Below are 15,215 nucleotides of genomic sequence, written 5' to 3' on the forward strand. Positions count from 1 at the left end.
ACCCTGGACAGGGTGCCAATCCAATGCAATGTATTTGGGAACGTCAGTTAGCCTAACCTGCATATATTTGGACTGTGGGAGGAAACCGGAGTACCCGGAGAAAACTCACCAAGCACGGGGAGAACACGCGAACTTCATGCACACAGAGACGGGAATCCATCCTGGCCGGCTACATAGACTATATAACAAACATAATTAGCTGGCTAAAGATAAAAAAAAATAAAAACGTAAGCTTTAATTGTGAGAAATATCAGTATTTAATGATGTCAACATGGAGGTAAATGATTGAGTCAGTTACTCCAGTGGAAAGGGAAGGAAGAAGAAAATGCTGTTTGAGATTTTTAACACGTTCTTTAAAGGTATAAAATAAAACCTTAAAGTGTAATTTATGTGGTTAGTACTCAGACAAAATAGACTTGAGTAAGAGCACAAACACTCAGTGTCACTGAAGTGCACCTGGACCAAAATTGTATTTAAGTACCGTCTAGAACAGAGCGCTTCAGCAGCAGCAAAAAGGAAAAAGTGATGATGCTCCACCTCGTCTCACTGACTCGCCCCACAGGACCTCCATCAGGGTTCAGAAACCCTAAAACTGTTCCTGGGAGCATCACACACAGATCTATGCCCTCTGTTTCGGTTCTCTCACTCTTACACAGCAGAATCCTTTAAGCCCGTCTCTTACATACACATTCTTCTCAGGTCTCGGTTTCATCACCCCAAACCCCAGGACTTAATCGAGCAGCGTTTGCAGAGCTCAGAAAAAACGCTTGCTCATGTCACAGGAATGAAAAGGCTAAACCGAGCTTCAAAGCTGGCCATGTAGCCTACATCTTCCCCAAAGTGGCTTCCTCAGGGGTTCACTTGGAGTCCACAATCAGCAGGAACTCATTTCTGCATAGAACCTTCAGACGTAAAAGTAAAAGTATTAGCATCACTGCAAGCCTGGCAATGTGTGGTCCTCAAAGGTTCCTTGGGTTATTAAGAGCCTTTGGCTTCAAAAATGGGTCCTACTTTGAAGATTAAGTTTCAATTACTTCTTGCATGTACCTTACAGCTAAGTCTAATGATTTTTCCCACATCCCAGTTGGGAGGCTGGAGGAGGCTGGGGTCAGAGTGCAGGGTCAGACAGGACACACTGCCGCTGGAGCAGATAGGGGTAAGGGCCTTGAACCCCAGAGCCTTAACTCTTTACACCACCACTGCTCCTTTTAAACTGTTAAGAGTTTTAATTTCTAAGAACTTTCCTTTTTTTTCTCCACTTTTTTAAAGAACTTCACAGACAGAGTTACTGATGTATGTCTCATATCAGACACATAGGTTTGTTTGGTTCCTTCTAAAACATGGAAGTGATTTTGAACTTTAGAAGACAGACTACAACCTTTTGAGACCACAAATGAGGATGTGCCATTGTGTTTTGCCGGATTTCATCCTGTTTGAAGGCACTGATTAAGGTCACAGCTATCAGGTGCTAAATAGAACCGGCGACGGGAAGCTGCGGCGGAGTCCGGGTCTCAGGAGGTTCGTTCTTCCACATGACAGTTCAGCAGCGGTGTTGTTTTTGATCAGCTGTGTGAGAAATGTTCATTTAGCTTCCACAGTGTCACCGATTTCAATTTCGCTGGTTCTCAGTGTTTAACGCTCTTATTGAGATGCATGGCCACGCTGGATGTAATAACACGCTTCGCCCCGGAGTGTTTCCTTAACGTGATTACCTGTTTGAACTGAGAAGTGTGTTAGCAGACAGGATTGGTGTTGCAGCAGCAGATAAGATTGCTTTCACCTTCAACACTTCTCGTAACGCGGTTCTGTGGGAGCGTGGAACGTTTGCGAGAAGGCTTGATAAAGAGACGGCGAGTAAACAGCAGCAGAGTGCAGATAAGTGTGGAGCAGCGGCGTTACTTTATTCTAGGAGTTTATTACACGACAAAAACACGAATGAGAACACAAACGGCAAAAAGAAGGGGTGGGGATTAGTTTAGTTTTTTTGCTTTGAGAAAGTTTGTCAGTGAGAGTGACAGCGTCTGGGTGAGTCTGGGTGAGACGAGAGCCGGCCAGCGAGCAGGAGGTCAGATATGAAGCTGACCGAGTGAACGAATACCGCGTGTGTTAACATTAACACCAGCGTGAAGGTGAACGGTGCAGAGTGAAACATTTACAGGGTTTCGATATCAGGCCTTACTGACTTCCTGCTCCGCGTGGGAAAAAGGTAGAAAATATAGTATGTAAAAAAAATAAATAAAAAAAACCCTTCTAGTTCAGACCACGCCCATTTTGGGATTAAATACAGATGTGTCATTGTGTTGCACCGCCTGTTATACTGAATAATTATTAATGATGCAGTTCCATTATCATCAAAATAAATGTGTTGCACACAGCAGTGGAGCTCTGTATCTCCTGACATTTTTTATTGCTCTCGAGAAGTCTCATGGCATCCACGAGCTCTCAGTCAAGGAGCCTGAAGACCCAGCTTGAGTCTGGCATCAAAGAGGGCAGGGTATTAAACTCCAGGAGAGCCGAGACATGATAGAGACAGCAGACAGGCGGTGCGTGTGTGTCAACAAGCCATCCAGAAGCACAGGGCGGCTGTTCGCAATTAGCACGAAGAAGCAAAGAGCATCTGAACTCAATCAGGCAACAAAGCAGAGAGAGAGAGAGAGAGAGAGAGAGAGAGACACTCGGAGTCAATCAGAGCTCCTGGTCTCAAAGGAGCTCTCGACATAAATGAAAAAGGTAGCATGCTCATCACAGCTGCACGCATTTTATCAAACAAGTGTGCACTTCGGTTGTTCCTGTTCAAACGAGGTTATCAGGGCTAGCCTGATGGGAGCGCTAGTGTGTGCCGGCGGTCGCCGCTCCTCAGCAGGCTTCTGGCTGCAATCCACAGGGATTTTTATGACATCACTACTGTTTTACAGGAGCACCACATACAGCGGCAGATCACCAGCTATATGACAAACACGCTGTACACACTCTCCGCCTGGTTGTGTTTACGCTTCTATACCCGGAGACTGTACCGGTGTCTAATCCCACTCTCCAGAGCCTCCAGAAGACTTCTGACTTTGTTCAGTCTGGTTTCCTCTCACGGTTTCCTCCTCATGTCGTCTCAGGAGGCTTTTCCTCACCTTCGTCTCGTTGTTTAGGGAGATCATGTACCTCTGGTTAACTGTAAACCTGCTTTGATGTTATGTCTCTCCTGAAACTAAACGCTCGAGGGTTTTTCCCCGCTGCAGAGTCCCTGCTGGATACAACGATCAGCTGTTTTACAGGGAAAACTCTCACTGTGTCAGAGTGCTGTTTAAAGCAGCGAGGCGTTCCACAGACATACACGCCGTTTTCAGACAGCATTTGTGCCTCTGAGATAAAGTCTGCCTCATTAGACAGGAAGAGGAAAGATAAACACTGCTGCTGTCATTTAACACTCGTTATATTTGCATTGCATGAGCTCTGACTGACGGGGTGCGCTTAAAGTTCTGATAGTGTTCTTTTGCTGAGGAAGTTCGGCAGGTTTGGTCAGGTGTGAAATTGGTTTGGTCCGGACTGCGGTCCTGACGTTGGAGAGTGGAGGAGTGGAGGAGTGGATGGAATCCTGGTCAAGGCTGCAGAATGAGAAAGGGAAGACGGGTCTCAGTAATATACATTTATCTCACGTTGGGTTAAGAGAACAGCTCCATGTGGAGAGCTGATGAGTGATGAGCAAATCTGACCAGAACAATCTGTCGTGATAAACACACCGTCTCAGGTACAGGCTCCAGCATTCAGCCTGAAGATACAATCAGACACATTTAGGAAATTTTCAGCTCTACACCAATTTTATTAACTTATAATAAATGCATAAAAAGTCATATGATAAATATTTATTTTCACTTTAACACAATATTTCTGGATATGTAATGTAAGATTTTATCAGGAAAAACAGGTTGTTGGGGTTTTTTTGTTTGTTTTGCTTTTAGACTTCATGTTGGAACTGAAAGTCCTCTACTTCCCCATATGTAGTGCAGCGGTACCCCTACAGTACCACGGTACTTATTAGCTGATACGGTGGTACATGGTTCTCCAGTGGTACATACTGTGGTACAAAGGCCCATACTATATGGTGCACGGTTCTACTATGTACTGTAGTACGGTTCTGTGGATCACTGTCATGAATATGTTATGCAGTGCCAGTTTACCTCTTATGGTTCCTTCCAAAGGTTAGTACACTAGTATACTTTGGTCAACATCATGGCACTAATTGGGTACAACAGCCGCTAGCAAGGTTCAGTAGATATCTACAGTACTATGGTACCACATTGAACATACCTGTAGTGTGTACTAACATACCCTGTTATATACCTGCTGAACTTTGGCAGTCACTGTGGTGCCCAATAAGTGCCAGGGTGTTCACTAGAGTCTTATCGTTCTACCACGGAACTACCACGGGACTCAGTACCCGACCATAAAGTGCTATGGTACCATGGTAACACTATGGTATATTATGGTATGTGCTACACTTGACCATAATGACATTTCCTATAGGCAGCCTGATAGAGGAGAAATCCCTAGCTCTAATGCTAATGATGATGCTGTAATAATGATGCACATAAACACGATCTTCTGTTAACAGACAGAAGATGGAAATAACCAGTATGATTATTTGCATATCGTAAATATCAGTCATTGAATATCATAAATAATTCCTGGGACTTTTTTCCTGCTGCTATACTTTAGCACCTCTCGTCTGTCATTCCGATCCGATCTCGAGTACCATCAGGGTGCTAACTCAGCCAAACACAAGCAGCGTGATACAGAAAGGTCTGAACCGCGTCGTTTAAGTGCCGTATCCGTTACATGAAAGCGAGCCTTCTGTCTGTCATCGACTCAGGTGTGTGTGTGTGTGTGTGTGTGCGTGTGTGTGTGTGTGTGTGTTCCACAGGGATGTGAGATAGTAATTGTTTTCCAAGAGAGGTTTTAAAACTAGAGAGAGAAAGAAGATGACCTGCTTCCATCTGCGCAGTAATGATCCCTCATCGATCACTGAGAGGCGCTGAGCTGCGCAGAGGAGAAATCTAACTCAATTTAGAGACGAGTAAGGCACAGGTGCATTCTGGTCCGTATCCACCTGTTCACATCACCAGAGCTTCAGTTTACAGGCGCAGAATAACTTACAAAAGATAAATATACAGATAGTAACTGACAGTTTAATACTCTTACACCCTCTGTGCTGTTAGAATCTGTCCTCTGATTGGTTAAAAGATGATGATCACATGACCGTCATAATAAGATGTGTGGAAGGAGTCTCCAGTGTGAGTGTGTGTAACACATCTCACATCTCACATCTTCAGGACGAGTAAACATGAAATCAACAGATAGAACAGGACATGATGATGTTTAATAAATAATAAACCGCATTGCTGTGGAGAATCTTCAGGATGATGAGAGTAACCCTTCTGCGTTGCTCCGACACTCAAACACACACATGTTGACAGAACTCTGCGCTTCCGTATGTGTGTGTGTGTGTGTGTGTGTGTGTGTGCTTTAAATGTTAATGACTAGGCTTGACATGTGGGAAAACTCATTGTTTAAACTGTCTGAGGGTTCGATACACACACACACACACACACACACACACACACACACTGGTCAAACAGCGTCCTTATGCTACTCAATCTCGCTCTCTAATCAATTCCCGGTTGACTCATTGCCGAGCGCCACATTTTTATTTCTCAGCATGTTATCATTTAATTATGTTTTTTCAAATTGCTATTTCCAGCGAACCTCCTGAGCGTTCTCACGACGCTTCCACACTTTCTTTTCATTCTCTTTATTGTTTCAGTCTCTTCTAAAGGCTTCTGTTAGTTTTTCCGTCTGGGTCTCTGTGTATTTGCACCGCGTTCTTCCGATTCGCTCCGGCTGCTTTTGTGCATCAGGCGTTTAAACGTTGCCTAATTAGCATTTTGGACTGCCAGGGAAAAACAGAGGTGTGATTTAAAAGCATCATCTTGGTGTCTGTCTGGACGGATGGTTTGTTTGGAAGCAGCCCAGACTCGTGTTATTATTGCGCGTACATCACCGTCACTCCGTTCTCTCGCTCCAGCTGGGAAAACTCTGACACACGTAATAGTTTTGAACAAAACAATGCACCAAATTGTTGTATTATTATGCACATTTCTCACACTCTTCTAGTACCATGGAACATAATGAGGGTTTGTGTTCTGTTTTGCTGTTTTGTAGGATGATGGCCCCGAGCTGAACACTGTGTATGTGTGTGAGAGAGAGAGCAGAGATCAGAGCTGTGATGGACATCTCATCAGTCGACCCTTCTTCCGTGGCAGAACTCTGGAACAACCTTTCCCTCTCAGGATTCTTCTTCAATGAGACCTTTCTCAACGAGATGATTCCAAACACCACGTGCGCCTTCAACATATCCAACTGCACCAATGGGACCAGCGCTGACAACCGGCCGGGCATCAGTGTAGCAGGCGTCCTCATCCCGCTCATATACATCATCGTGTGCATCATCGGCCTCGGCGGAAACACTCTGGTCATCCACATCGTCCTGCACTACTCCAAGACGGAATCCGTAACCAACATCTACATCCTTAACCTGGCCATCGCTGATGAGCTCTTCATGCTCAGCCTTCCGTTCCTGGCCGTCCAGAATGCCATGATGTCTTGGCCTTTCGGTTCCTTTATGTGCCGCCTGGTGATGACCGTTGATGGGATCAACCAGTTCACCAGCATTTTCTGTCTGACGGTGATGAGTATCGACCGCTACCTGGCTGTGGTTCATCCTATCCGTTCCTCAAGGTGGAGGAGACCGCAGGTAGCCAAGGCTGTGAACGGCTCCGTGTGGGCGATGTCCTTTATAGTGGTTCTGCCGATGGTGGTCTTCGCCGGTGTGTTTGAGACAGGGGGGACATGCAACATCAACTGGCCAGAGTCCTGCACCATCTGCCGTGCTGCGTTCATCATCTACACCTCCACTGTAGGGTTCTTCTTCCCCCTGCTGGTCATCTGCATGTGTTACCTGCTCATTGTGGTAAAGATTCGCAGCTCGAGCAAAAAAGTCCACGCCACGTCGAGCAAACGGCGCAAGTCTGAGCGCAAAGTCACGCGCATGGTGGTGATCGTGGTGGCCGTGTTCGTCTTCTGCTGGCTGCCGTTTTACGCCCTCAACATCATCAACCTGATTGTCTTTCCACCACCGAGTGAGCTGCAGGGCTTCTACTACTTTGTGGTGGTGCTGTCCTACGCCAACAGCTGCGCCAACCCCATCGTCTACAGCTTCCTTTCTGACAACTTCAAACGAGGCTTCAGGAAGGCGCTGTGCCGCTCGTCGAGAAGGGTCGAGAGCCACGAACCCACTGATCGTCAGGAACAGGAGGAGCGCAGGCAGATACTGATGCCCCGCGAGAGTCTGCATAGAGCTGTAAGGGAAGACGAAGATGAGGATGAAGAAGAGTACAGGGAGGAAGTCACAGAGATGACTGAGATCTGCAAGATCACTCAGAACGGGAACGGCAGCGCACAGTGCACTCGCGCCTTGCTCTCCGAGAGGCCGTCGGCTCCGGGCCATTCGGAGCCGAGCTCTCCGAGAGCAGACACGTTTGGGAAGGGACCCGGATTCGGGCCGAACGCAGCGCTGATGAATGGCGTGAAAAACGGGAACGTGAAGCCGCTGCCAGAGGAACCTGGAGATAAAAACACGTCGCTGGGGATCAGCTACTTGTGAATTCGTTCGTTTCTTTGTTATTATGCGACAGAGCCCAAGTATTTCTATTCTTATATCTCTCAGATGTTTAGGCCACAACTGGAACTTTGCTGAAGTGTTAGCTCAAGCCTCGTGTGTGTCCAAAACAAATCGAGTGTAAATGATGTAAATGTTGTAAATGATGTTCCTTTGGGACTCCTTTTCGTTATACATCAGAACATTTTTAAAGCTGAGCTCATGACTGTTCTTTCAGATTTTTAACTCTACATGGCTTTTAATGGCTTTTTTATTCAGCATGACTGATACCTGAACACACACAGCCGATTTCCACACAAACTGGCATGTAATTAAATCAGAAACAGAGCTGTGTGTCTTCATGCTGCACGTCAAGACATTCCAGCTGCATTACACCTTCTAGAAGATGATGAAGAGAGACATTTGTCTCATACACTCCTCCTACTACAAACATACTGTTCACTCATATTCCACCCACGCTCTCTCTATCTCACACACACACACACACACACACACAAAGAGGGACATTTGTATCCACTGTAAGTCCACACACTTGACATTCAGAAATGTTTGGTGAAGAAGCTGTAAATAAGATTCTTCTCTCTCCGAACATTCAGACACGTCCTGTACTGCACAGGATACATCACCTCCTGATCACCTCCTCATCACCTCCTTATCACCTCCTTATCACCTCCTTATCACCTTCTTATCACCTCCTCATCACCTCCTTATCACCTTCTTATCACCTCCTTTTCACCTTCTCATCACCTCCTCATCACCTTCTTATCACCTCCTCATTACCTTCTCATCACCTCCTTATCACCTCCTCATCACCTTCTCTTCACCTTCTCATCAGCTCCTTATCACCTTCATATCACCTCCTTATCATCTCCTCTTTACCCCCTTATCACCTCCTCATCACCTCCTTATTACCTTCTTATCACCTCCTCATCACCTTCTCTTCACCTTCTCATCACCTCCTTATCACCTTCTCATCACCTCCTTATCAACTCATCACCTCCTCTTCACCTCCTCATCACCTCCTCTTTACCCCCCATCACCTCCTCATCACCTCCTCATCACCTCCTCCACCTCCACCTTCACACACGATGCAGTTCGCTCCTGGATTAAAGCAGGTTGTGTTTGAGAAAGTGTTGTGCCACTGATGCCTTTCTCAAGCCTGAGGAGAAAAACCGTTCCCTCTTATACAGTATGTGTGTGTGTGTGTGTGTGTGTGTGTGTGTGTGTGTGTGTGTGTGTGTGTGTGTGTGTGTGTGTGTAGATATATAGTTTCTAAAGATCTTGTGTACTAAACTGTTTTGATCCTGATTGGTCAGAAGGTGTTGATTAATTCTCTCTAACAGCAGCTCTGGTACAGGTTTATTTTAATGCTCTTACTCTAATAGGTTATTGTTTCCATAGCAACCACTCATTCACATTCACAGCTTGGTATAAATCATTTTAAAAACATTTTTAAATACTTACTGAGTACTGGTGAGGAAAAGGAAAAGTTTATTGCTGTATATCAGACGTGACTTTTTAACAATCAGCAACACACATTACGCAGCAGTTCGGAGTTTATTGGATGTTTGTGGTCGTTTTAACACCTTCTGTAAAGGTTCGAGGTGCTTTAGGCAAATCAGACAGTGAACATCGGTTCTGTTGAATCGAATCTAAAATGACAGTCGAGTTAAATGGACAGGCTGCCTCTGACTGACAGCTCTGTTAGCGTCATGCAGTTACAGGAAAATAATCAGCTGCAGCTACGTACAGCCATGTAGCAGTGGTGGTGATGGTGGGGGGGGGGTCATGGGGGGCTTTAGTGAGCCGCCCCGCCCTCTCATCGTAACGTGTCTCTGTGATTCATTGGATATTTTGCGACCCACTGAGACCCGCCCACCAGCGCATTACTCAGCTCTCGGCTCAGATTCAATTCAGACCCAAACGCAAACAAAGCCATTAGCTCAGGAGCGAGAATGCAGAGCGAGAACGCAGAGCGAGAACGCAGAGCGAGAACGCAGAGCGAGGCCCACGGCTCTGTTAACCCTGCGCTCTCTCGCTCTCTCTCTCTCTGTCTCTCTCTGCCTGCTCCAGTGTGTGTGTTTATTTCACATCCGTTTGTGCAGAATCCTTTATTTATTTATTTATAAGTCTGTCTGAATGCAGTTCTGTCTTAGTGCTCCGGGTGTCAGTCAGCCGTCTGCTCTTCTTTTTATTGTTTTTTTTATTTAGTTTTTCAGCAGAATCATGTGGGCTTTTCTCTTGCCTTCCTTTTGTCTTTGCAGAAGATAAGGACGGAGGCTCGGGTCAGAATCAATGTTCTCATTCAACTGAGCAGAGAGTCTGCACTATATCCTGTTGTTATTTTTATATTTATATTTATATATATTTATGTAAATGTATAAATTCTTTTAATCTGTGTGTAGGAGGTGAAGTTCATCCAAAATCCTAGATTTCTATATTTCATAAAAAAATGAATGAAATAAATATTTTCTCAATGTTAATTTCTCTTCTTTCTTTCTTCCTAATAAAACTTCAGTTGAGGAATCATTCAGGGAGATCTCATCTCATCTCATCTCATCTCATCTCACGCTCAGGTGTTAAAGTGTTCTGATGATCAACACTACTGTCCTTGTTTGGTTTTATTGTTTTATTATTCTCAAGCTTACAATCGTTTTATTGGCCTGTACACATAACGGAGAAATAGTGCAAACAGCAAGACGCTGAAAATAAGGTAGAGATGTTAGTGTAAACAGAATGTTTACTATATTTTCACTGGTTTTTTTTTCATGTAAGACTTTTCCAGGATGCGCAGCTGAAGAAATCACCAGTTTTTTTTGTAAGAATGTTGTCGCACATTGTTAAGTTTTCATTTAAAAAGCACCCAGTGGGCGACATTTCTGCTGTGTGAAGCAGTTTTGTGTGTACTCTTTCCTGACGGTATATGAAACCCTATCATTTACACTTCCACACTCCAACATTCAGGCTTTCTGCAGAGAAACAAACCACAGAACTGTTTAAGTGATAACCGGATGCTCCTTATGAAGATGAGAAACACTGAAGAGGAGGAAGATCCTACAGCTTCAGTTAAATCAGGACGTGCACGAGAAATTCTATTAAAGTGCATTTATAGTTTTACTCTTTTATTGGAAATTCAGTTTTATGTTAGTTAGCTCTTATCTCCGGTTGATGATTCATATTGTATAGTTTGTTGATATATTTTAGTTCCTTTCAGTAATTTGAGCTCCAGGAACAGAACAATTATACTCTGATCCAATTAGCTTGAAATGAGCAAAGCAATCTTATTCTCTCTTTAAACAAAAATCAATACGTCCTCTGGCTGATTATACTGTTAGACGCAGCTCTATGGCATAACTGGGTTAGAAAAGAGCAATCAATCAACTGATGAAATACCAGTTACATCTGTTCATCTCATACTTTAACCTTACACGGAATGGCCACTTCATTAAGTACACCCTGCTAGTACTGGGTTAAACCCCTTTTGCCTTCAGAACTGCTTTAATTCTTCGCCCCAGAGATTCAACATGGTGCTGAAACACTCCATATCGCTATGACGTCATCACGCAGTCGCTGCAGATCTGTGGGCTGCACGTCCACCGCGTCCCAGAGCCGCTCTCTTGGACTGAGATCAGGTGACATCACCATCACGTAAAAGTCACACAACACTCAAAGTGCCGTACAATCCTAAAGAAGCTGCAGAACAAGAAAATAAAATGAGCGCTACAAATCCTAATAAAACAATATACAACAACCAAAAGTCCAATCTCAGCGTATAAAATAAGCAAATAAAATAATAAATAAATAATAAGTAAAAATAAATAAAAACATGGAGGAGAATATCTAATCACTCTGGATTAAATATCAAAGTGTATAACAAGGCGTCATGTTCACAAAACCAGTGTGAGATGATTTTAACTCACGTGTGTCATGGTGTGTTATTCTGTAAAGGGATGGACACAGTCAGGAACAACCCACGATGTGGGATTTAAACTATGTGCATGAAAGGATGGATCCATGCGTACATGTTGTTTACACCAAACCCTGACCCGACCAGCAGAACCCGAGACTCATCAGACCAGGTGATGTTTCTCCAATCTTCTGGTGTCTGATGTTGGTGAGACCATATGACCTGTAGCTTCAGGTTCCTCTTCTTATCTGACAGGAGCGACGCCCGGGGTTGTCTCCTGCTGCTGTAGAACATCTGCTGTCCTGTGTGTTCAGAGACACACACACACACACACAGATATGTCCTGAAGAGACAGAAAATGTACACTTACACCTTTACTTCTGAAGCAGAGCACTGACACTGGAGACTCCTTCCATACATTTTACAGAAACATTTGCTTGCAGGAAAAACAAAACAAACGTCTGTGTGTCTATGTGTCTCTGTCAGAGAGCTGTTACTATAGAAACCATACGTTATTATAAACCTGAGCTGCTGTTATAGACAGGCTGGTGTGAGAATCCAGACGCACATGGGATTAATATTAAACAACACATTTTTGCCCTCTGTCCCTGTAGGATGGACAAATGAAGTCATTTCCATTCCCTTCATGCGTTTCCTGCTTTAAAGGGATGTGAGCTGGATTACAGTGAATAAAGAGAAAAGTGAAGTTTCAGCTCTGCATCTTTAATGCGGCGTTAATTACGGCTCTGCCTCCGTGCCACTCCGCTTCCTGCTGCATGACCTGTAGCCGACCCGGGAGTGAATGACAGGTGGAGATGTAAAACAGCTCCTGGTGCTTCATCTCTCCTAATTGCGCTGCTTTATGAGAGCTGAGAGGCACGTCGTCAAAAGAGGCAAATTAAATGTCACCACCCCTAATTTGCTCTCCTCTCACTATCACACACAGCGAGAGTGTCTGCTGTTTTTATTCCTCAGGAAGGTCTCCTGCTTCCTGTCAAACTGAGAAAAGGCTGAACATTTACAGCAGGATGAGCGGATTGCTTCAAGCCAGTTAAAATGCTGCAGTTTCTGTCGGAGGTCAGAGTTGGAGAGAAGAAAAAAAAAACCTATTCAGGAAGAGGCGGTGAAATGAACTGCAAAATAGTTTGTGGGTTTAAATTTATCGCTAATGAGCATGATGGAGGTGAAGGTGTCAAGGAACAGCACTGAGGAGACAAGAGAGAGAAACCTCCAGAGGAACCGGGCTCTAACGGGAACCCGTCCTGATCTGGGTCTGATTATCTACACCATGTCATCACAAGCACTGCCCAGTTGTCTTACCATCCGCTCGCTGTCGTACCATTAGGAGTTAGGAGTCCAGTGATGGTTTAGGAAAAAGTATATTTACTGTACAGTGCAAGCAGGAACTCCAGCAGGACATATAACTATGACATCATAACTAAAAGGGAGGAGCCAGAAGGAAACACAGACATGAGGGGGAACTGAGATGTAAAGCAACCAATCACCTCACCGTCAGCAAACCTGAGTGATCAATGAGAGTGAGGAGGACACTAGCAGTTCGCTCAGGTACTGCGGCGCGAGACCATTTAATGCTTTATATGTCAAAAGTAGTATTTTATAATCAATGTGAAATTTCACAGGGAGCCAATGGAGTGAAGATAAGATAGGGGTGATGTGCTCATATCTTCTGGTTCTGGTGAGGACTCTCGCTGCTGCATTCTGGACTAGCTGAAGCTTATTTATGCATCTAGCTGAACAACCAGACAGTAAGGCATTACAATAGTCCAACCTAGAGGTGATAAAAGCATGAACTAGTTTTTCTGCGTCGTTTAGCGACAATATATTTCTTATCTTGGCAATATTTCTGAGGTGAAAGAATGCTATCCTGGTAATATTATCTACATGAGCTTCAAATGAAAGGCTGGAATCTATAATCACACCAAGGTCTTTCACTGTTGCATTTGATGGAACAGAAAGGCCATCTAAAGTTACAGAGTGATCTAGAACCTTACTCCTAGCTGAAGGAACAGCTCATGGGGTTGTGTTCTCATCTACATGTGTACTTGTGCACTTAGCAAATAAATCGATTTTTATTTAATTTAAATACATATCCTGAATGCATAATGTTTTAAATGTTGTCATTGTTAAAGTGATTGTATGTGTTTGTGTGTGTGTCCATCTATCTGTCTGTACAACGTAGACACACTTACACACTTATTCATTTACTTACACAGTGTCTTTCTTCCTGTTGTTCTGAGTGTTTGCTGCTTCTGTTGCTTCCTTTACTTTGATATTAATGTGATAAGTACACAACTGGGAAGACACTATTATTACGCGCACACACACACACACACACACACACACACAACTTCATCTGCCTTGTTGGTCTCGGAGGGAATGAGTCACGTTGCTAAGAGACTGAGAATCTGGCAGCGCAGGAGAAGGAGAGGAAAAGCAAAGTTTAGTGTGATGTTATTAGAGGCAGAGGGGAGCAGGTAAGTGGGTGGATGAAGCAACAATCTGCCACAGAAAGGAGATGGAGACAAGCGCAGGAGGAAGGAGGTACAGGAACACGAAATTATTTTTATCACGTTTTGTGCAGAATTCAGAGCGCTCATTCACGTCAGGACACGTCACTACATCAAGACTCCATGAGGTGGTTTTTTTGTGATGTCATCAACATAAACACACACACACACACACACACACACACACATACACACACATACACACACACACACACACACACACACACACACACTGTAACATGATTGACAACAGAAATGTAAACAAAACCATAACAATCAAACAAAGACATATACAAATCTGATAAAAAAAAACATTTCTATAATTGAATATCATTCTGGTTTTAGCTAAAGTTTTTGCAAAACATAAAATGTTCAAATGCTGAAAATGTTCCTCTCTGCAGAACATCTTGAGATCTGTCAGGCTGGATGAGGAGCAGGTTTCTGCAGTAATGTGAAACTCCACAGGGAGGAACTGTCCAGGTGATGAGTGCTGTCTGGTTTTCTTCTGGTGGAACGCTTGAAGATTCATCACAAACATCTCATCACAAGAGACTTAGGAGTCTTCTGATGAACTTTACCATGTCATGAAGTATATCCGTAAAGTTCTGAATGATAAGTTCTTCAGGACGGTGGTTCCTCAGACAGCTTCCATCAGGGTGAATTTCAGGTTCTTGCCCTCTGACAAAAACATTTGTTAAAAACATTTGTCAGATGGCTTCTACTGTAGGTCTAGGAGAACTCTTGATGGTCCTAAAGGCTTTATAAACAGTGGAAGCTCCTGTGTTCCTTGGCACGTCTCTCATGTATTTATGTTTCAGGCATAAATGTGTCACTCTGTTTGACCTTGTGGTTTGTTTTTTGCTTTCATGTGTTTTTTGTGTGTATTTCTAATGCTGGAGATGGAATGGAATGTCAATTAGTGAATCAATACAAGAGAGAGAGAGACAGAGAGAGAGACAGAGACAGAAAGATAGACAAAGAGACAGAGAGAGAGAGAGAGAGAGACGGAGGTAAAACATTATTAGAGAATATTTCCTATGAAGCTGGTCTGTGA

General features: G+C 44.0%; 1 protein-coding gene across 1 annotated transcript; it reads left to right on the forward strand.

Annotated features, from left to right (window-relative positions):
- Positions 1-6,218: 6,218 nt before the first annotated feature.
- On the forward strand, positions 6,219-8,199 carry LOC128544595 (somatostatin receptor type 5-like). Its single transcript, XM_053514815.1, has one exon. The coding sequence runs from the start codon at positions 6,239-6,241 to the stop codon at positions 7,709-7,711; it is 1,473 nt and encodes a 490-aa protein (XP_053370790.1). The 5' UTR covers positions 6,219-6,238; the 3' UTR covers positions 7,712-8,199.
- Positions 8,200-15,215: the final 7,016 nt, after the last annotated feature.

Source organism: Clarias gariepinus, chromosome 16 (genome assembly GCF_024256425.1).
Source record: "Clarias gariepinus isolate MV-2021 ecotype Netherlands chromosome 16, CGAR_prim_01v2, whole genome shotgun sequence".
NCBI classification, from domain to species: Eukaryota; Metazoa; Chordata; class Actinopteri; order Siluriformes; family Clariidae; genus Clarias; species Clarias gariepinus.

Excerpts from the sequence above, each read along its gene's own strand:
- LOC128544595 (XM_053514815.1), top strand. The coding sequence starts at position 6,239 with ATGTGTGTGAGAGAGAGAGCAGAGATCAGAGCTGTGATGGACATCTCA.